Genomic DNA, 22,356 nt, shown 5'->3' on the forward strand with positions numbered 1-22,356 from the left:
TATTATCCTATTGTACTGATTATTTGATTCTTTCAATAAAAATTGTTATACAAAAAAAGAAAAACTGTTGTGAAATGAAAAAAAATTAAAACAAAAATATGTATTCTTTGTTTAGGATATCACAAGTATTTTGATCATTTTGTACTGCCTTCTTTGATGATAATTTCACATTGAGGGAATAATACAATGGGGAAAAAGGGCAAATATCTTAATTTTCCAGGGCCCTGAAATTCCATAGTAGATCAGAACTGAATCCAGACCTCAGGACACAGCTGGTCAATTAAATGTTCAGGATATCCACAATGAATACGTATGAGAGAATGCATATTTATTAGAAGCAATATTTATAACCAGTTACGTAGTCAGTATCAAGTGTTAACCCCATAAGGAGCCTATTTACTAAACTGTGGTAAGTTTGTGCAATTATCTAATCTAATCTAATCCTTAGGTTTGTATACAGCATCATCTCCACGTTCGTAGAGCTCGACACGGTTTACAGTAGGAGAAATAGGAAGGAACTACAACAGAGGGTTAGAGGTAGAAGTGTGAAAAAAATTTAGAGGACTTGGGATGCCAAGATATAAGAGTTTCCTTGATTCCTAAATTGAAGGGAGACTTACATTTTTTGAGAAAAGCCAGGTTTTCAGATGTTTGCGGAAAACTTGGAGAGAGCTCAAGTTCCGAAGAGGGGAGGTAAGGTTGTTCCAAAGCTCAGTGATTTTGAAGTGAAGGGAGGTCCCTAGCTTTCCTGTTTAATTCTACTATAGCATGTATAATCACCTACTATAACTCACTCATTGAACCACTCACTTTCCAAGTACGTCTTGTCCATATTTGTTCTTACTATGCTGTGGATGTACTCCCAAAACCCGTTCTGGGCTCATTTGGGAGGACGGGCTAAATGAACGAATACATAAAATAAATAAATATATGGCATTGGTAATTGCAAAAAGCTTTGCGTTAACTCTTGAGGGTCTTGCCCGACATTTTGCCATTCAGTTAATGCAGTGGAAACAACTGAGTGGCAGATAACAGGATACAATTCTCTACAAATCTTGAGATGAGATTCTCTTCCCCATTATCCGCCATGTTATTCTTTATTTACTAGGATTCATGTACTACCTTTTAAAAATGAAATTCACCCAAGTCATTATATAGCAAGAATAATGTAGACCTAAGTAGTCAAAGATGACAACAATTTAAAAAAAAAAACCCACATTCAGATAATAGTCCATACTATAACATATCGTGCTACTTCCAATGTTAACACAGCACACATTAAAACAGGGCTGCCCAAGTCCGGTCCTCGAGATCTACTGGCAGGCCAGGTTTTCAGGATATCCACAATGAATATGCATGAGAGAGATTTGCCTGCACTGCCTTCTTGGTATGCAAATCTCTCTCGCATGCATATTCATTGTGGATATCCTGAAAACCTGGCCTGCCAGTAGATCTCGAGGACCGGACTTGTTCAGCCTTGCATTAAAACGTCTTATAGCACAGGGGGGTAAGTAGAGGTAAAAATTTTTCCTCCTCCTTTACAAAACCGCAGTAGCGTTTTTAGCGCCGGCTGCCGCGGTAACAGCTCGGATGCTCTTAGGAATTCTATGAGCGTCGGAGCTGTTACCGCAGCGGCCGGCGCTAAAAACGCACAGCTTTGGTAAAGGAGGGGATTAGACAGATAGACAGAGTAACAGGAGTTTAGATCGAAAATAAATGTAATTAGCAAGTCAAAATTGCACAAGTTCTGCTGCATTGGTCCTGTGGGTTCATAGACGAAAGCGCATGGGACAATCGCGTGAGAACAAAGCCGCTAAGACAAATGAACGCAGTACTATCTTTCAACGAACCACAGTTTATGTCTAGAATGATTACGCCACATTATTCACCTCGTTCCCTCCGATCGTCATCTCAAGACCTATTCATGTTTTCCGTTATAGCTCCTCAAACCTGGAACGCCTTACCACTTTTTATCAGAAAAGAAAAGGATCTCACCTCTTTTAAAAAACTTTTAAAAACCTTCTTATTTAATGATGCTTTTACCACTTAAACGATCAAGCCAATGTAGACTTTCCCAAAAACAAAAAATATATATTTTTATTTTTTTTTTATCTCCCCCATCCTTGTGTTTTTCCAATTGATAAAATTGTAACTTTTTTCCCTCTTCCCCTTTAAATTATGTTTGTCACTAAGCCACATATGCTAAGAAAATTTACAAGTAATTTGACTTTTTATTTGTGTCTTAATAACACCTGTTGTCTAAAACTGTTCTAATATTGTCTGTTACCTCTTAAGCTGTTTTTAAATTTGTTCATCGCTTAGAATGTTTTATATAGGCGATTCATCAAATAATAAACTTGAACTTGAAGTTGAACTTGACTGATTAAAAGGTAACTTTAAAGCGTTCTGAATAAGGGCATGTAGGAACACCCTCACCCCCCCCCCCCCCCCGATTTTACTTAGAAGTGTTGGCGCTGCTGTTGGGGGGACCCCCCATTAGAGAGGAAAGTGTAATTTTTCATGTTTTTGTGAAAAATTAGTTTCCTCCGTAAGTGTGGGGGGGTTCCCCATCCCCACCCCACCCCCAACAGCAGCGGCAACACTTCTAAGTAAAGTGGGGGGTTCACACACACACACCATCCGAGCGCTTTAAAGTCACCTTTTAATCCGGCGTGCTGATATCCTGCGCACATTTGTCTTAGCGTCTTTGTCCACGCGCGATTGTCCAGCACGCTTTAGTCCCATCACCAGTCCTGTGTGTGTAACTGTCTAGTTAAGAAAAAAAAATAAAAAATAGAAAAGGACTGCAGGAAATTACCCAGTACACAACCTCACAAAATCACAATCCAGTGGAAAACTGTTAATTAAAAATCACATCCCCCCTCATTTTACAAAACCGCAATAGCGGTTTTAAGCGCAGGTCAGCACGCTGAATGCTCTGTGTTGCTCCCGACGCTCATAGCGTTCCTATGAGCGTCGGGAGCAGCGCAGAGCATTTTAGCACGCCGGCCTGCGTTAAAAAACGCTACTGCGGATTTCTAAAAGGGGGGTGGGGATTGTGAAATGCACTATATGAACAAATAAAAGGAAAAAGGCCTCTGATATTACAGGGGCCAAAGCCCATGTCACGTGCAGAGAGTGATCTTTAATAACTGTACTCCTCACCAGCAGGGAAAAAAAAGCTTTTTTTACAGGCAAAACGCGCTGACACACAGTACCCCAAGAATAAAATAGAGCTAAGATAAGTCAAAGATCATTTTTCTGCTTAACTGAAGCAGAAATGTGATCCCCTGATGACAGCCATTGTTTCGCAGCAAACTGCTGCCACGTCAAGGCTTATAAGATCATCGGGCTTAAACTGTTTTGCCTGGTAAAAAAAAAAAAAAGGATTTTTTTTTTCTGCCGGTGAAGATGTTACAGTAGAGTTGTTATTAAAGCCCACTCTCTGCATGAAACCTGGGGTTATTGGCCCCTGTAAAATCTAAGGCTTTTTCCCTTCTATTTTTTCACACTGTGTGTTTCACAATGTGATTTTTGATTAACGGTTTTTCACTGCAGTGTGATTTTGTGGAAATGGCACGATGCTGGATTATGAGATGCTGTTGTCGCTCGGCTAGAGTCAAGCCATCTTGTGCTGAGCCCTAGCAAATCTACAGCCTGTTGGATCACGGCTTGTCCATTTTCTTTAACACAGGCCCCCCCCCCCAACCTCGCGGGTCAACCTGGTCCAGTGTTTCGCAAACGTTCTGGAGCCGCCGCACACTAAACTCAGGGCCATGTCTGGAGGGCGTGGCCGTCGACGTGATGATGTCATGTGCATCTGTGATGTCATCGCATGGACACCCGCGCATGCGCGGAGGCGCTTCAGACGGGGCCCTGAGCTTGCTATTATTATGTCAGTGGGGGGAGGGGTGTGAAAGGAGGAAAGGTAAGGGGAGTGGGAGAGGCACCGGTGAGGAGGACAGATGCCAGCACAAGCTGACTGCCTACAGGTCGTGCCTCTCACCACGAGACTATCATGCAGCCAAACGTCTTGATACTATATTTAAATCAATTATTCAAGCCACAATAGCATCATATAAGTAATAATTCATTGACACAAGGTCCTCGCAAGTGCCAGTATTAGCCAAGTGTTTTCAATGGCTACAGTACTTTTGGCCCTGGCTTCCTCATTAGACCCGCCGTTAATTCTTTTAGTATATTTTTTTACTTTTCTATAAAGTGCTTTATATACCAAAAAGTGCTTCTCTTATTAAAGTGCTGTATTCAGTAACTTAATCATTTATTGGAAGCTCCACAAGCTTCAAACTTATCTTTTTGTTTTGTTGTTCATATCGGGAAGGGACCTGTCATTCGACATGTTTCGCCGAAAGGCTGTATCAAGAAAAGTCCCCCACAATATAAGAAAACTAAAATAAGACTCTGTATATACATAAAAACATTGTTTAACCCTTTCAGGACCATAAGGATCGTAGGCCAATTTTTGTGGTTTTGACGACATTTTTATGGTAAAAAGGGCTTGCAGATGCCAAAAAATTGATTTTTTTTGTGAAATATCATTTTTTTAAAAAAAAAAAATCAAACTTCTGGCTTATGGACAGTGTGGCAAGTGAATCTTCTCGTCAATCTGGCAACGACGCTAATGAATGAATGTCGGAACCAGTTTGTTTACATAAAGGCAGTATCATATGGAATCCGTACATATCAAATTTAGAACTATAGACTATCCCAATCAAAATGTATAGGATTTTAAAGTTATGGGACAAATATGTCCCTTGGTCCTGAAAGGGCTACGGGATATATTTGATTTATTCAATTTTTGATACCGTTCTCCCAGGGGAGTTCAGAACGGTTTACATGAATTTATTCAGGTACTCAAGCATTTTCCCTTGTCTGTCCCAGTAGACTCACAATCTAGCTAATGTACCTGGGGCAATGAGGGATTAAGTGACTTGCCCAGGGTCACAAGGAGCAGTGTGGGTTTGAATCTACAATCTCAGAGTGCTGAGGCTGTAGCTTTAACCACTGCACCACTAGAAATCAAAATGTAGTAAAAGTGAGCCAAGTCTAGGCCAATCAAGTCATTGTGACATCACTGATGAGGTTGGCTCTTAGGCATTGGTGGAATGAGGCATTATGATGTCACAATACCAGCTCTGGCTATCAGAGGCTGAAACTTTTCACACTATGTATTTATTCAATTTTCTCTAGTGTTCTCCCAGGAGAGCTCAGAACAGTTTACATGAATTTATTCAGGTACTCAAGCAGTTTTCCCTCTCTGTCCCAGCGGGCTCACAATCTATTTATTGTACCTGGGACAATGGTGGATTAAGTGACTTGCCCAAGGTCACAAGAAGCAGCATGGGTTTGAACCCACAACCGCAGGGTGCTGAGGCTGTAGCTTTAACCACTGCGCCACATCATTCAAACTCTATGACTAAAAAGAATAACTACCCCTTATCACATTGTTCTGCCCCATCCCGATCTGTTAGGTTTTTTTTAGAACAAAGAGGCACATCCTGTAGGCAGTCAGCTGGCACCTCTCCTCGCCGATGTCTCGCGAATCAGTGTGCCACGATACACGGACATAGTGAGTTGATGGAATCATTCAGATCTTCAGCATGTTAAATGAAAGGCACCCTCTTCCAGCAAAGACCCCAATAGATACAGCACAAGATTGACCAAGAACAGGCCAAACACCACTGGGAGACCTCCTGGATCAGAAAAAAGAAGGAACGAAGAAACACACAAACCAAGAGACCCCTTCGCCGGACACCGGCAGGACCAACGTGTCAGTCTTCCCTCCAACCACACTCACACCAACCTCATCCACACTTAGAGGGACCCATAGGTTCCAAGCAGACCAAGTGTAAAAAGAAAGGAAAAACAGGCCACCAGTCCAAACATAAACTACAGGACAGTCCACAGAAGAAGGGCTCCTCAATCCCCGACAGCTCTCTGCGCCTGTTCTTCTGGCATCATCTCCGTCACGAACTGCTGTGCTGCCTCCAAGGTGTCAAAGTGATGTACCCTTCCCAGATGGGTACCAAACTGCAGTATGCAGTTTTGCAGAAGTAATCATCAGGCGAAAGTCATTGCGTTACAAATTGGCCGCAGGGTGCAACAAGGCACCGTGCCAGTTGATTTATGTTTGTAACATTGTACAGTAGATAAAGTTGATTTACAAGCTTGAAGGTTATTGCCCTCAGATCATCATTTGACTTCTGACAGGCGTTATTGCCAGACATGGCTATGTCGCGTCCGATACCTGTGCCATCAACTCATTCATTTTATTTGGACTTTATTTAATGAAGGCTCTCTTTAGAGAACAAGGCCCTTGCGTTCCTTGTCTCTTTTGGTATATCTCCTCAGTAATCGGGTAACCCAGTGGACTTTTCCAGAAATGGAGTAATGTGATCGTGTTGCTTACGACCTATTGGTCACCCTGTGGCATTCTGAATCAACTTTAGCTAGTGCAAGCCCTATGTGGAGTGCATTAGAGTAATCCAGCCTCGATATTATGGCTTGAATCACTGCGTCAAGACTTTTCTCAATGTACGGTGGAGACAGCATAGTTGTCCCAGATGACGGAGACAGAAATTGGAGCAAATGCAACTTCAGGATATTTTTTTCAAAGGAAAGAGTGCCGGATGCCTGGAATATCGTCCTGGTGAAGTTGGTGAAGATAAAACCAAGAATAGGATTCAAATGTGAGTGGGATAAACACAGAAGATCCCTAAAGGTCAAGAGGATGGAGTCCAAGTACGGAACATGTCCACTCAAAGCAAAATGATTTTTGCACTTCATAAAAGGCACCAAGGAATGGTGACGGGACTAAATCGCGCGAGACAACGGCGCGCCGACAACTGAGCGCAGACAACTGAGCGCAAGGTCAACAGCGCGCCGAAGAAAAACACTATTTTAAAGGGCTCCGACGGGGGTGTGTGGGGGGAACCCCCCCCCACTTTACTTAACAGACATTGCGCTGGCGTTGTGGGGGGATTGGGGGGTTGTAACCCCCTACATTATACTTAAAACTGAACTTTTTCCCTAAAAAACAGGCAAAAAGTTTGGTTTCAAGTATAATGAGGGGGGTTACAACCCCCCAAACCCCCCCACATTTAGAATTAAAAAGATGCATGCTAAGTACTATTCCATAAATGGCAGTCCAAGTTACTACTACTAATAATCATTTCTAATAATCATTTTCTAAAAATCATCGAAACACAGAAGAGACAGTCCCTGCTCAAAAGAGCTTACAATCTAGTCAAGACAGACAAACTGGACAAGAAGAGGCATCAATACACTGCGCTCAAATGGGGGAACAGTTACGGCAATTATTCCTCGATGTTCACAGGAACTCCCCATTTTCTGTCATGGCTCCCCCTCTCTGGGATTCTTTACCTTACTATCGCCACCCTGAAAGCTCGTTTTTGACATTTCAGGCACAATTAAAGGCATATTATTTCTCTCTGGCATTCTGCTCTACTTCACTATCTCTGCACTGACAGCTCACTCTTGAGACTTAAGATACAAATTCAGGCATGCTACCACTTTTTTCTGCCATTCTGCTTATAACTTAATAGGTGCAGGTAGCAATCGAAAATGGTCATATTTTTACCTTTTCCGTATATGTTCTTATCCCGTCCCTATTCCACTGCTCAAATGTAACTTACCCTTCTTCCCTTTCCTAATGTTTCAAGACGTCTGTCCAGTTGGTATATCGTTTACTTGTTTGCATTCGCCCCCCACCCCCCCTTTTTTAAATTGTAAACTGCTGAGATTTTAACCTCGGTTTTATATTTGCGGTATAGTACTCCCCCGAAATTCACGGGGGTTCCATTCCAGGACCCCTCGCAAATTTTGAAAAACCGTAAATGCGGTTTTTAGGCAGGGGAGACAAGAGAGGGAAGCTGGAGAGGCAGGAGAGGGCAGCTGGAGCGCCGGCGGGTGAAGGAAATCACTCCCAGTCTGCTCCGACCGCCTCTTCCTGTAGTAAAGTCAGGCTACACCAATCAGGAGCTGCTTTGACACGCAGCTCCTGATTGGTATAGCCCGACTTTACTACAGGAAGAGGTGGTCGGAGCAGACTGCGAATGATGTGGTCTGCGATTTGCGAATTCGCGGGGGAACACTGTATATCAAATAAATTGAACTTGAACTAGAGGGAATGATAAGATAGACATTGGTGCTTAGAAGCTGGGCACTGTTTATAGAATAGCAGTTTGCATGAGGATTTACACCACCTGAAACCAGGTATAAATTAAGCATGAATCCCCTCAATTTTATAACGCTATACAAATCGTATAAATGCCACTGACGGATCGTGCCCTACCCATGGCCCCTTTTCAGATCCAAATGGAAAAATTTATGCGTGCATTTTGATAGAGTAATGACTACAAATATGTGCATGTAAATTCCAGTTCCCGATTAGCGCTAGTAATTGATAGCACTCAATGATCAGAACTAATTGGCTCGTTAAACAATTAAATTGCATGCACGCTTTGGAGGTTAGTTCATTTTAAATCATATTTTTAGACACTAGAATGTGAAGAATGTGCAAGGGTGTAAAGTCTTCGACAAGGTACTGTTATATTAGCTTAGATCATAGATTCGCTGTATGCAAATGCCTTGTATGTTTCCATTGTGAACATCTTGGAAAAATTATCTTCTGGTGTGGTCCCTTGATTACTGGACCTTAATACCAAAGATTGATTTATTTAGGGGTCCTTTTACTAAGGCTCGCTAGCTGTTTTACACTTCTCCTCCCCAAATTACATCATCCACGAGCGCAGATAAAAATTGTGGTGCATTTTTCCAAGCACTGATTTCCATCGTGCATTGAGAAAATCGCCGATTCCCAAGATGGGTTCATAGACAATGGCGCGAAAGACAAAAGCGTGCGCCGACAATTGAGCGCAGCGCGGAGGTGCGTGCTGCACAAAATTACAGTTTTTAGGGACTCCCAACGGGGGTTTTTGTTGGGGAACCCCCCCAGTTTACTTAATAGACATCGCGCGGGCGTTATGGGGGGTTTGGGGGGTTGTAACCCTCCACATTTTACTGTAAACTGAACTTTTTCCCTAAAAACAGGGAAAAAGTTAAGTTTTCAGTAAAATGTGGGGGGTTACAACCCCCCACACACCCCCACAATGCCCCCACAACGCGGCACGATGTCTATTAAGTAAAGTGGGGGGGTTCTCCCCCATGCCCCCCCGTCGGAGCCCTAAAAACAGTAATTTAGAGCAGCGCGCGCCTCCGCGCTGCGCTCAATTGTCTGGGCGCACCTTTGTCGCGGCGCGCTTTTGACCTGACACCCCCAAGATGTGCTGAGAGTTGAGTCAGTTCAGCAAATGGCCACCCGGATGGTCTCAGGACTCAAGGATCTCCCGTATGAGGAACGGCTGGATAAGTTGCAGCTGTACTCACTCGAGGAATGCAGAAAGAGGGGAGACGTGATCGAGACGTTCAAATATGTCACGGGCCGTATCGAGGTAGAAGAAGATCTCTTTTTTCTTAAAGGTCCCACGGCAAAAGAGGGCATCCGTTGAAACTCAGGGGTGGGAAATTTCATGGTGACACCAGAAAATATTTCTTCACCGAAAGGGTGGTTGATCGCTGGAATAGTCTTCCACTAGAGGTAATTGAGGCCAGCAGCGTGCCAGATTTTAAGAAAAAATGGGATTGGTACGTGGGATCTCTTCATGGAGGAAGTTAGGGAGTGGGTCATTACTGTGGGCGGACTAGATGGGCCGTGGCCCTTTTCTGCCATCAGTTTCTATGTGCACAGAGAAAATCGCCGATTCCCAACTTGTTTTCACCCCAAATCGCGGATGTGATCTTTTTTTTCTTATTCGCGGTTTCATCATATTCACGAGGGTTTTTAATAGAAAACCGCGCATAGCATATGAAAAAGTTATTCACGGTTTTTCTGTATTCGCGGGTCTGTTCATCTCCAATCACCGCGAATACAGAGGGAGAAGCGTATATCCTATGGACGCGTTGGCGCGCATCAGCATTTAGCGTACACTAAAACGGCTACCGCACCTTAGTAAAAGAACTGCTTATTTATTTATTCATTTTTATGACTCATCCTCCCCAAGAGCCCAGAACGAGTTACAAGGATATTTACACAAAGTTTTCAATAACAGAGATACGTACAGTACAGTCAATAACATTTATTTTCTTTAATTCATTTTCTATTTCATCCCCAAAGAGCTCAGAACAGGTGACAGGCTAAACATACATAATTGCAGTACAAGATTACAATGCAAGTTTTTATCCTAAGTTGGCACATATTAGGCATCTCATATTAATATACAGCCGACTCCGCTTAAGTGCACGCCCTTCGGACCGGGTCGCCACATGCACTTAAACGGAGTGTGTGCTTAATAGGAGTGGGGGGAGGATAGGGGGAAGCTGTAGTTAAGCCGGCTCAGTTTAAATATGGCGCGTGGGCTGCTGGGGCCTAAAGTACAGGAAAGCTTTGCCCTACAGCTTGAGTGGAAGCGGAGCGCTCACTTTCCCGGCTGTCCCAGCGCTCACTTTCCCAGATGTCCCAGCACTTAACGCTGCTGCGGGAAGCCTAGCCATTCCCAGTCAGAACGTGATTGCATCTAACCGGAGTGAAGGTAACGTGAAAGAATAGAGGTTGGACCTATGACATCAGTGCGCATAAGCAGATTGTGTGCTTATCCGAATTGCAAATATCCGGAGATTACGTCCATTGACTTTAATGTTAAAAAAAAAAGGGACCTTGGTGGTAGGGTGCAGATAACCGAAGCGTGCGTTTAACCGACGTGCACTTAGGTGGAGTCAACTGTACATCATATACAGTTTTACATGTTCCATAGTTTTATTCTTTATATTAGTTTCCACTATCTTGGACAGTAATCATTTTGCCCCTCTTCAGAAGTCACTAACTGAGCTTGGGAAACGTTTTTCCTTTGATAAGAACACAAGAATTTGCCGCTGCTGGATCAGACCAGTGGTCCATCGTGCCCAGCAGTCCGCTTTCGCGGTGGCCTCCAGGTCAAAGACCAGTGCCCTGAGACCAGTCCTACCTGCATACGCTCCAGTTCAACAGGAACTCGCACCACTTTGTCTTAAATCCCTGGAGGATGTTTTCCCTTATAACAGCCTCCGGAAGAGCGTTCCAGTTTTCCACCACTCTCTGGGTGAAGAAGAACTTCCTTACATTTGTACGGAATCTATCCCCTTTTAACTTTAGAGAGTGCCCTCTCGTTCTCTCTACCTTGGAGAGGGTGAACAACCTGTTGTTATCTACTAAGTCTATTCTCTTCAGTATCTTGAATGTTTCTATCATTTCCCCGCTCAATCTTCTCTTTTCAAGGGAGAAGAGGCCCAGTTTCTCTAATCTCTAATCTCTTTTTTTTGTACCCATATAGAACACCCCCAAAAAAGAAGGAACCTTGCCTTAAAGTGTAAGTACAACAAAATAAAGGCGAGTGAGATGTCTATGCCACCTGGTAATTACATTTATTATGAAAAGACCATAAAACAAATTAATCTCCAGTAAAGTCTTTATACATGCAGCAAAGTCCTGAAGTAGTCCATTGAACAAACATCATGACTAGGTTCCCAGTTTCGGCATTTCAGCATGCTGAAAATATTAGAAATAAGCAAATGGTAGACGGAGGACTTTTGATGACGTCGGACGCCGGCATGGCTCCGTCTGTCAAACAAGTGATTCCTGCGTCGGCAAATGCAATAAAGCCTATAAGAATCGAATGGGTTTTGATAAATTTGCCACTCTGGAATCACTAGCGCAGCTTTGTAAAAGGAGCCCCATTTTGGTTATGCCTCTGTATCGCTCCATGGTGTGACCTCACCTGGAGTATTGCATTCAATTCTGGTCTCCTTATCTTAAGAAAGATATAGCGGCACTAGATAAGGTTCAAAGAACAATGACCAAGATGATAAGGGGGATGGAACTCCTCTCGTATGAGGAAAGACTAAAAAGGTTAGGGCTCTTCAGCTTGGAAAAGAGACGGCTGAGGGGAGAACATAAGAAGTTGCCACCACTGGGTCAGACCATTGGTCCATCGCGCCCAGTGGTCTGCTCTCGCGGCGGCCCGTCAGATCTATGACCTGTAATGTGGTTCCTGTCCGTTTCTGTAACCTACCTCTTCTTTTTTATCTGTAACCCTCAATCCCCTTTTCTTTTAGGAACTTGTCTAAACCTTCCTTGAAACCCTGCAATGTGCTCTGGGCTATCACAACCTCCGGAAGCGCGTTCCATGTGTCCACCACCCTCTGGGTAAAAAAGAACCTCCTAGCATTTGTTCTAAACCTGTCCCCTCTCAATTTCTCCGAGTGACCCCTTGTGTTAGTGGTTCCCCACAATCTGAAGAATCTGTCCCTGTCTACCTTCTCTATGCCCCTCAGGATTTTGAAGGTTTCTATCATGTCTCCTCTAAGTCTCCGCTTTTCCAGGGAGAAGAGCCCCAGCATCTTCAACCTGTCAGCATACGAATAGTTTTCCATACCTTTTATCAATTTAGTTGCTCTCCTCTGGACCCCCTCAAGTACTGCCATGTCCTTCTTGAGGTACGGCGACCAGTATTGGACACAGTACTCCAGATGTGGGCGCACCATTGCACGATACAGCGGCATGATGACTTGAAATCTACAAAATCCTGAGTGGAGTAGAACGGGTATAAGTGGATCGATTTTTCACACCGTCAAAAATTACAAAGACTAGGGGACAACTCAATGAAGTTACAGGGAAATACTTTTAAAACCAAAAGGCGGAAATATTTTTTCACTCAGAGAATAGTTAAGCTCTGGAATGCATTGCCAGAGGTTGTGATAAGAGCGGATAGCGTAGCTGGTTTTAAGAATGGTTTGGACAATTTCCTGGAGGACAAGTCCATAGACTTATTGAGAAAGACATGAGGAAGCCACTGCTTACCCTGGATCAGTAGCATGGAATAGTGCTACTTCTTGTGGTTTTGGTCAAATACTAGTGTCCTTTTGATTTCTCTAGATCTTTCAGCAGCATTCGACACAGTTGATCATAATCTTTTACTAAACAGATTACAATCTATTGGTATTTCTGAGCAAGTTCTTCTTTGGTTTAGGTCCTACTTTGATAATCGTACCTCTCTAGTCTCTTTTAATGATTCTGTTTCTTCGAGTTCTTCTAGCACCTATGGCATACCTCAAGGTTCTATTCTATCTCCTTTGCTGTTTAATATTTTCCTTTCTCCCCTTATGACTCTTTGTCAATCTATTGGTTTCTCAGTATTCGCTTACGCGGATGACGTACAACTCTTACATCCTCTTGACCCTCACAATGCATCAGAAATTGACATTATTAATGATAAACTTAAAAAGATTCACCTATGGTTGGACCAAAACAGATTATCCTTAAACATTAATAAAACCAACACTTTACTCTTTCCTTGGAAAGAAAATCACAAAATAGCAGTTTCTATTGATATACAAGGAGTTAAGCTTAAACAAGTAAATAAAATCCGGATACTAGGTATCATTTTAGACGAGAATCTTACTTATCACGACCACGTTAGTTATGTGGTCAAGAATACTTTCTATAGATTACGTCAAATCCGCTCCATTTCAAAATTCCTCTGTCCCAAATCTTTAAATATCCTAATTCATTCATTAATTATCTCAAAAATCGACTATTGCAATGCTTTATTCAAAGGAATGGCCCAAAAAGAAATCAGAAGATTACAAATTATCCAAAACACTTCTATCAAATTAATCACGGGGGCAAAAAAGTTTGATCATGTCACCCCGTTACTTCTAAAAGCACATTGGTTACCTGTGGCACACCGCATTCTCTATAAAATATCTTTACTCACCTTTAAATCATTGCTATATAAAACCCCTTCATTTATTTACAAAGTTTTAATCCCATACTCTTCTCAAAAAACTTTAAGCTCAAACGAACAACTTTTATTGGTTATTCCTACCCTTAAAATGATCAATACACAAAGGCAATTCATTTTTACAGTTACAGCACCGCAAATGTGGAACTCCCTCCCGCTATACTTACGACAGGAGAAAAACCTTGATAAATTTAAAGGCCAACTTAAGAGCTTTCTTTTTAAAGACGCTTTCAATGTTTAATTGAAAAGCCAATCGCTCTTTATAGTAATAATCCATTCTACTTAATTATGTATTTTATTCCCAATAAACTAATTTTCCCTTACCCTTTGTATATTACCCTTAATTGTTCTTCCTTTTCTATCAGACAATGTAGTTCTTTCCCCTCCACCCTAATGTATCATGTTGTATTTTGTCTATGTTTAAAGATTTTATCTTTTTACTCAATTTTGTTCTTGTTTACCCAATATTAATATTTTATGTACATCGCTTAGTAATTATTGATAGGCGATTGATCAAATATTGAATAAACTTGAAACTTGAAACCTGAGAGCGGGCTACTGGGCTTGATGGACCTTTGGTCTGACCCAGTAAGGCTATTCTTAAGTTCTCCAGTGTATAATTCTGTAATGGTACTTCTGTTATTATATTTTAGATTGTAAACTGTTCTGAGCTTTTCTAGGGTTGGCATGGTATACAAAAAACAGCTATGTTATATTATTAGTCTTAGTAGAAAATTATATTAACCTAAAATGCTCAAGATGACAAATTGTTTTAGGAATAATATATGCTTTTACATTGGTATATCTGTAATTTATTCATTCAATTTTCTATACTGTTCTCCCAAGGGAGCTCAGAATGGTTTACATGAATTTATTCAGGTACTCAAGCATTTTTCCCTGTTGGCTCACAATCTATCTGATGTACCTAGGGCAATGTGGGGATTAAGTGATTTGCCTAAGGTCACAAGGAGCAGTGTGGGTTTGAACCCACAACCTCAGGGTGCTGAGGCTGTAGTTTTAACCACTGTGCCACACTCATCCTTTTGGGTTTGGGTTTGGGTTGTATGGATTTTTTTTACCCTTATATGGTGAATTCTTAGCCTTAGAAATATAACTTATGATGAACTAGGTAATTAGCTTTGCTGTATCAGTGGATTTGCAATTAAATAGCAAACATGGATCCTTATGAATTAAAGTTTGGCTTCATGGAAGTGTAATTATCTGTCACTGATTACTATCCTGATGTCTCTTCTATTTTCTGTAATGAAATTAAATTAACCTTTTTTTTTTAAACAAATATTCTCTTAATGTTAATTAAATCTTACTGTATTATGCAGAGGAATAGTGATAATTAAACTTAAGAAAATTCATTTTTCGTCATACCTTTCTAGATTGGAATAGAAATTGAAATCAGAGTTGTCAAAAGGGAATGACAAGCAGGGTGAGGCAGTCTGAGATTTTTCTGTGTGGTGCAGTGGTTGGAGCTACAGACTCAGCTCCCTGGGGTTGTGGGTTCAAACCCCACGCTGCTTCTTGTGATCCTGGGCAAGTCACTCAGTCCTCCAGAGCCCCAGGCGCATTAGATAGATTGTGAGCCCACCGGGACACATAGGGAAAATACTTGAGTGCCTGATTGTAAAACTGCTTAGATAAACTTTGATAGGCGGTATATAAATACCTATTAAACTTGAAACTTGATTTTTTTTTTCTACCTGTTTGGCCATCAGATATGATTATCAGGTCCTGCTCTACTGTCATACACATATGTACTTCATTCCCCTAAAATGTACCTCTTCCTTGGTGGGGGGGTTGTTGGGGTTTTTTTTTTGTAGCCACAATGCATGACCTTGCATTTTGGGGGGGCACAAAAGAGGAACAATTTGGATATGATCTGCCTAGAGAATGACATGGGGACCATGTACCACGGTAAACCGTGGTTACCGCAGTAAATCCACAGTAATGGAGACAGTTACAATTGGTTTACTGCAGGAATGGGGGCAAGACTTTCACCGCCCCGCGGGAATGAGGTCAAGACCTTTCACCGCCCCGTGGAAGCGGTGAGAAGTCTTGCTCCTGTGGTAAAAAAATTGCGCCCATGTCAGAATCGGCATCTCCTCCCCAACTCCGCCCATGTCAGAATCGGCATCTCCTCCCCAACTCCTCTTGGGCCTATTTTACCATCAGGAGCCAACCATGTCACGATGAAGACAGAAGGAACCCAAAACCAAAGCCAGAAACCAATGTGATTTGAAGAATAAAATTATCAGACAACAAAAAGTAGAAAAAAAATTATTTTATATTTTGTGATTAGAATATTTCAAATTTGAAATATGTATCCTGCTAGAGCTGGTATTAGACATAACTGGGGACCGCATGTGCTTCTTTAGCTTCCAGCTGGCTTAGGGCTCTCTCTGATCAGTGGGCAGTTGCCTTAGTTGCTCTCCCCTAACACTATTCCTGCCATTTGTGACTGAAGCATTCTGTTAGCTTGATTTTTCTATGTAGCATTCTGTAGTAATTTGGTTTGTTCAGTTTTAACAATAGTGGAGGGGATATTTGTGAAAGGGAGAGAAGACAGGGGTTTTGTTGATCCTTGCTTTGTATTATTTGTGTTTATAAAATGACAATTATACAGAATATTATCTCTTTTTATACTTTAATAAAATAAGTTCAATATAAAATCATAACTATTCGAGGCTTGTGCGGGTGGGATCTGACAGTTTGCGGGGACAGGGACTGAGCTCGCGGGGACGGGGCAGGTATGGGGACAAGCTTGAGCTCACGGGGACGGGGCGGGAACAGTGATAAATTTTTTCCCCGTGTAATTCTCTAGATCTGTAAAACAGGTAGAAAACGTGACAGAAAGCTAGAATGATGTTAGGGTGCATATGGAGAGGTATGGCCAGTAGGAAAATGGAGGTATTGATGCCCCTGCATAAGACTGGTGAGACCTCATTTAGAAAACTGTATACATTTCTAGAGACCGCATCTTCAAAAAGATATGAACAGGATGGAATCGGTACAGAGGAAGGCTACTAAAATGGTCAGTGGTCTTCATCATAAAGCATATGGGAACAAACCTCAAGATCTCAGTATGTATACTTCGTAGGAAAGGTAGAAGGGAAAGATGACAAATACCTACAGGTGAGTCTCTTTCATTTGATAGGAAGCTCTGGAATGAGGGGGCATAGGATGAAGGTGAAAAGAGACAGAATAATCTGAGGAAATACTTTTTCACAGAAAGAGTGGTGAATTATGGGAGGCGGTGATGCCAAAAACTGTATCTGAATTTAAGAAAGCTTGGGACATGCACTGTATACTGGATCTCTAAGGGAGTGAAATGGAGATTAGATGGCATGGATGGGCAGATTGAATAGACCAGGGTGGGCAAACTTTTTGGCTCCATGGGCCACAATGGGTTCTTAAATTTGACAGAGGGGCCGAACCCATCCTGTCTCCGCGAGCTCAGTTCCCATCTCCACCCCATCCCTGCAAACCATCTGATCCCATCCTCACAAGCCTCGAATAGTTTTATGCTGAACTTATTTTTATTTTTTTATAATTTCAAAAAATATACCAAGCATTCAACACTAGTACAGAAAGATAGATTAAGACAATATAGCTTGTACATCAAAACCAAAATAATACTTATATCAAAAAATTAAATTTACTGCTTAATCTATCTCAAGTCCTCACTCTTCTAATCTTGGATTACTTATGTCTTACTGAGGACTTGAGATAGAACTTATTTTATTAAAGTATAAAAAGAAACAATATTCTGAACAATTGTCATTGTTGTCCTCTGATGCAACTTCCTATTTCTGGTTGCGTCAGAGGAGGACTTTCCAGGAGCCACACGTGACTTCAATGCTCCGGCTGCTTATAGAAAGAAAAGTACCGTATTTTTTGGACCATAAGACTCACTTTTTTCCCCCAAAAAAAGTGAGCGGAAATAAGGGTGCGTTTTATGAAGCGAATATACACCCTCCCCCCCGGTGATACCTTTAAATTGGATGGCTGCCTGCTGAGTATGTCGGGTCCAGCAGCAAACAGGCGCGCTGGTGCCTGGGCCCGCGGCAGTTTTTCAGTTGGGTGTTCGCTGGATGGCTGTTTACTGATTTCTGGTGTGTCGAGGCCACACACCACTTCTTGAATGGTTGCTGTCAGTCCCGTGAGAACTAGCAGCAGCTGTTTGGGGGTGGCGCGTGCCCACGCAGCGGTGCGCTAGTGCAGGCCCGGGCATTGGCGCACTTGTAATTGCAGCTCTACTCACTCGAGGAACATCGAGAGAGGGGAGATATGATCGAGACATTCAAATATCTCACAGGCCGCATCAAGGTGGAAGAAGACATCTTCTTCTTCAAGGGTCTAGCGGCAACAAGGGGGCATTCGTGGAAAATCAGGGGCGGGAAACTGCACAGTGACACTAGGAAGTTCTTCATCACTGAAAGGGTGGTTGATCGCTGGAATAGTCTTCCACTTCAGGTTATTGAGGCCAGCAGTGTGCCGGATTTTAAGGCCAGATGGGATAGACATGTGGGATCTATCCGCAAAGATAGATAGGGAGGGTCACCGGAGTGGGCAGACTTGATGGGCCGTGGCCCTTATCTGCCGTCTATTTCTATGTTTCTATGTTTCTATTTTGTATGCGGCTGGCCTCCTTTCCACTCCCTCCCTTGTTTCTGGTCGTAAGTTTAGAACATCATCTTTTTTTGGTTTATTAGGAACTTTATTTGCAATCGTAGCTCACATTTCAAATCAAAAATTAATTTTACAATACAGGAATCAATGTAGGTAGCTATGATGTCCAACACCACCGTGAAACTTTCATTCTGTCCCAAACAGCAGGATGGACATCAAGGATGGCAAACTGAAAGTCTTTATGTATTTTTCCTCCATCATAATAATCAATAACATAGGGTACTTTTGTTCCGCAGCGATCAACAATCCAATCGTGCCTGTCAAAAGGTAACTCGTACCCCATCCAAGAGCGAATTCTGGCTCTAGGAGAATACAATTTAGCTTTACCTCCAAAGCAAATCAATGTTGGCCCACATGGGCATTCTTCAGCATGAAGAAGTTCCCACTTTAAAATCTCTTTCCAAGCCTTTTCATTGTTTTGATTATGAATCTTGATAATGTTCATATCATCTTGTGTTATGTCCTTATCCTTCCACCTCCACCCTTTCCTTAGCATTGCATTGCTAAGTTTAGAACATCTTCTAAAAGCAAAGAAAATGAAAGAAAAAAAGAAGAAGGAACCTTTTTTTCCTTTCATAATTTGGATGACAGCAACTTCCACCTTGAGTTCACAATCGCCAAAGGAAAAGGGGCTAAAGCTTGCAGGCAAGGAATCAAAGCATGCCTTTAAATAGCAAGATCATTTAAAATGTAACATCTGAGCAGAAATGGCATTCAATATCAGAAAAAAGCAGTAATTCAGTACAGTTCCTGGAGTTTAGACAAAATTTGTATATGTGTGCTTGATTTCATTGGAAAAAGGTGTCTTTTTGCTCATCCTATAGTTTAGTTTTGAATATTATGTGTTCATACATTGAGCAAAGGCCTAGTTTCTTGCTTTATTCCTATTGGACAGTGAAGTGGTCTTTCCCATCTGCAGTGCCATTAACAGTCTTATTTGATGAGCAGCAAAGGGACTGGAGAACTGAACTGAATTTCACAGGCCAAACAGGGGCCTTTCTCCCTGGCCTCTAGCACATTTTGGAACAATAGCCACCAGCTGTGTGATGATACCCTGGCACCATGTGGACTCGGGAGGAGTTTTGGCTGTGAACCTGAAACACTGCATTCTGGAGGAAGTGGTGGCTGGATGGCTGTGAAATAACAGGTTTTTTAAAGTGCTTTGAAGTTTTTAACTTTTAAATTAAAGGGTAACGTTGATGCTTTTACTGGCTCCAGAGGTTACTGCTGCTGGCTGCAGCCTCTGGAATTTGTATGCCTTACATGGCCTGACTTCCCTTCTGCTAAAAGGGCTGGTGCACAGTGGAAGTGTTTGGTTGCGGGGCCCTGTGCAAGATGCTGGAAGATGTGTATTTTATATAGATTTCAGTTAGTAAAATGATGTAGAGGGGAGGGAGGATAGGGTGCAGAGCTTGGCAGAGAGTGAGGGGGGCTGAGTGCAGAGCCTGGTATATATTAGTATACAGTTTGGTTTATAATGGTTTTTTTCCTTGTTTTCCTACTCTAAATCTAGAGTGTGTCTTATGGTCAGGTGCGTCTTATGGAGCGAAAAATACGGTAACAGCCATCGTGTCATTCTCTATCATTTAATAATAAAATTTAGACAAATTCAGCGGGCCAGATTAAAAAACTAAACGGGCCAGATATGGCCCATGGACCGTAGTTTGTCCATGTCTGCTATAGACCATATCTGCCTTCATTCTTCTATATTTCTGTGTAACTGCAGACTTAAACTAATAGTTTATATTGGCAGTTGCATGAGTAATTGATGATATAGAATTTGGGGTTTGCATGCATAAGCAACTTGTAGAGAATTACCCCTACAATGTCTTTTCAGTTTTGTCAACTGCTTTTCTTGGGGTAAATTGATGAGAGAATATCAGCATGAGAAAGAATTGAAAGTGAATTATACCAAGAATTTTAATACTCTGATCTGCTGAAATGTAACTCCAAACCAGAGAGATGTATCTTTCTGAATTGTTTTTAATGCACTAGTGCTGTGGTTCTTAAACCTGTCCTGGGGGGACCCCCAGCCATTCAGGATTTCAAGACATCCCTAATGAATATGAATGAGCGAGATTTGCCTAGAAAGTAAGTAGTAGGCATGCGAATTTTGCTCCTGTATATTCATAAGGGAATCTTGAAAACCCGACTGGCTGGGGGTCCCCCAGGACAGGTTTAAGAACCAGTAAACTAGAAACATAGAAATATGATGGCAGATAAAGGCCAAATGGCCCATCCAGTCTGCCCATCCACAGCATTCACTATCTCCTCTTCTCCCTAAGAGATCTCATGTACCTGTCCCATGCTTTCTTGAATCCAGACACAGTCTTTGTCTCTACCACCTCTACCGGGAGACTATTCTACGTATCTACCACACCCTTTCTATAAAAAAGTATTTCCTTAGATTACTCCTGAGCCTTTCACCTCTTAACTTCATCCTAATTCCCTCTCTTTCCAAAGCTGTCTTTCAAATGAGACTTACCTCATGTGCATTTATTGCATGTAAGTATTTAAACTCTTATGTCCTGCTCTTGCTATCAGATGCTAAGCAGGATCAGGCCTGGCTAGTACCTGGATGGGGGACCAATGGGGACTACCAGGTGCTGTAGGGCCCTATGTTGGGCCCATCTCACAGAGGATTCTTCGCTGTGCATGCAACCATGGGTCAGTGGTTGACCTGAAGGCATACACACAAGTATTTAAACACTTCTATCATATCTCCCCTCTCCCATCTTTCCTCCAAAGCATGATGAAAATAAAACCAAATAAACTAGAGATTACATTAGGAATGTGAGATCTAATGGTGCACTGTTTCTTCAGAGAAATGAAAAATCGTATCAGTGAATGCTGAATTTTCTAACTTATTGAACTGGAATCAAGAGTGAGGCATTAAGATATATTTTTCCATTATAAAACCACTGCAAAGCAAGTTTATATTTGCTGTGGGATTCACTAGTTCCCTTTCTAAGCACTCTCTGACATTCTTACATATTTGTGCATTGAATGTATTTGCTATTGTGGGAGACATAATAATTCGCTTAAATGTCTATATTCGGCTCACACTCACAGCTCTTCTTACTAACGCTAATCGTACTAGAAATCTGCCAAATGAATCAAATTTTGGTGTTTACTGCTTATATTTTAACCCACACTCTCTTTTGCTTTTCATAGACTCCGGAAGAGGGAGCGGCTACAGCCATCTTTGCAGCAGCCTCGCCAGAACTGGAAGGAGTGGGGGGCTGCTATTTGTACAATGGGGAAAGGACAAGGTCCGCAGACATATCATATGATGAAGACCTGCAAAGAAAATTGTGGGCCGTGAGCTGTAAGATGACTGGGGTTCATGGTGCAGCCAGCAGCAGACTTGAGAACTAGCTGTCCCAGCGGCAGAAGTTTTCAAAAACAACCGCACCCTTCTATATGCGTTAAACACTCTGATAAAAGCTATCTCCCCAATATTCTGCCCCCACAGGATCAGCGAACACAGCAGGCTGAACTGGTGCTGCATATGTAATGCCAGGCACTGGCATTTGACTTTTGGGACATCGGCAGCTACCTTTTTTTCCTCTCATTGCTGCTAACCCCAGCACTAACTAGATAGTGTCACAGTCAGTGTCGCAGTAAAGGGAGAGGAACACCCCAGTCACCGAGTCGGTGGGGGCACTGGCACCTCTCCGCCACACTACATTTGCGCCATCCCTCCTCCCCACCCCGTACCTCTGTATTATGTTCGCTAGTTCGAGCAACTTCTGCCTGTTGCTTGCACCAGCCTGGT

At 42.2% G+C, this 22,356-nt stretch overlaps 1 protein-coding gene across 3 annotated transcripts in view; it reads left to right on the forward strand.

Moving 5' to 3' along the window:
* ZBED1 (zinc finger BED-type containing 1) overlaps positions 1-22,356 on the forward strand; it is a 404,682-nt gene extending 382,326 nt beyond the window's left edge. For all 3 annotated transcript variants that reach the window (XM_033947481.1, XM_033947482.1, XM_033947483.1), the window contains exon 7: positions 21,753-22,356. In XM_033947481.1, the coding sequence (XP_033803372.1) occupies positions 21,753-21,956 (204 nt within the window). In that variant the 3' untranslated portion in view covers positions 21,957-22,356. The remainder of the gene's footprint in view (positions 1-21,752) is intronic.

Source organism: Geotrypetes seraphini, chromosome 6, assembly GCF_902459505.1.
Source record: "Geotrypetes seraphini chromosome 6, aGeoSer1.1, whole genome shotgun sequence".
Taxonomy (NCBI): domain Eukaryota; kingdom Metazoa; phylum Chordata; class Amphibia; order Gymnophiona; family Dermophiidae; genus Geotrypetes; species Geotrypetes seraphini.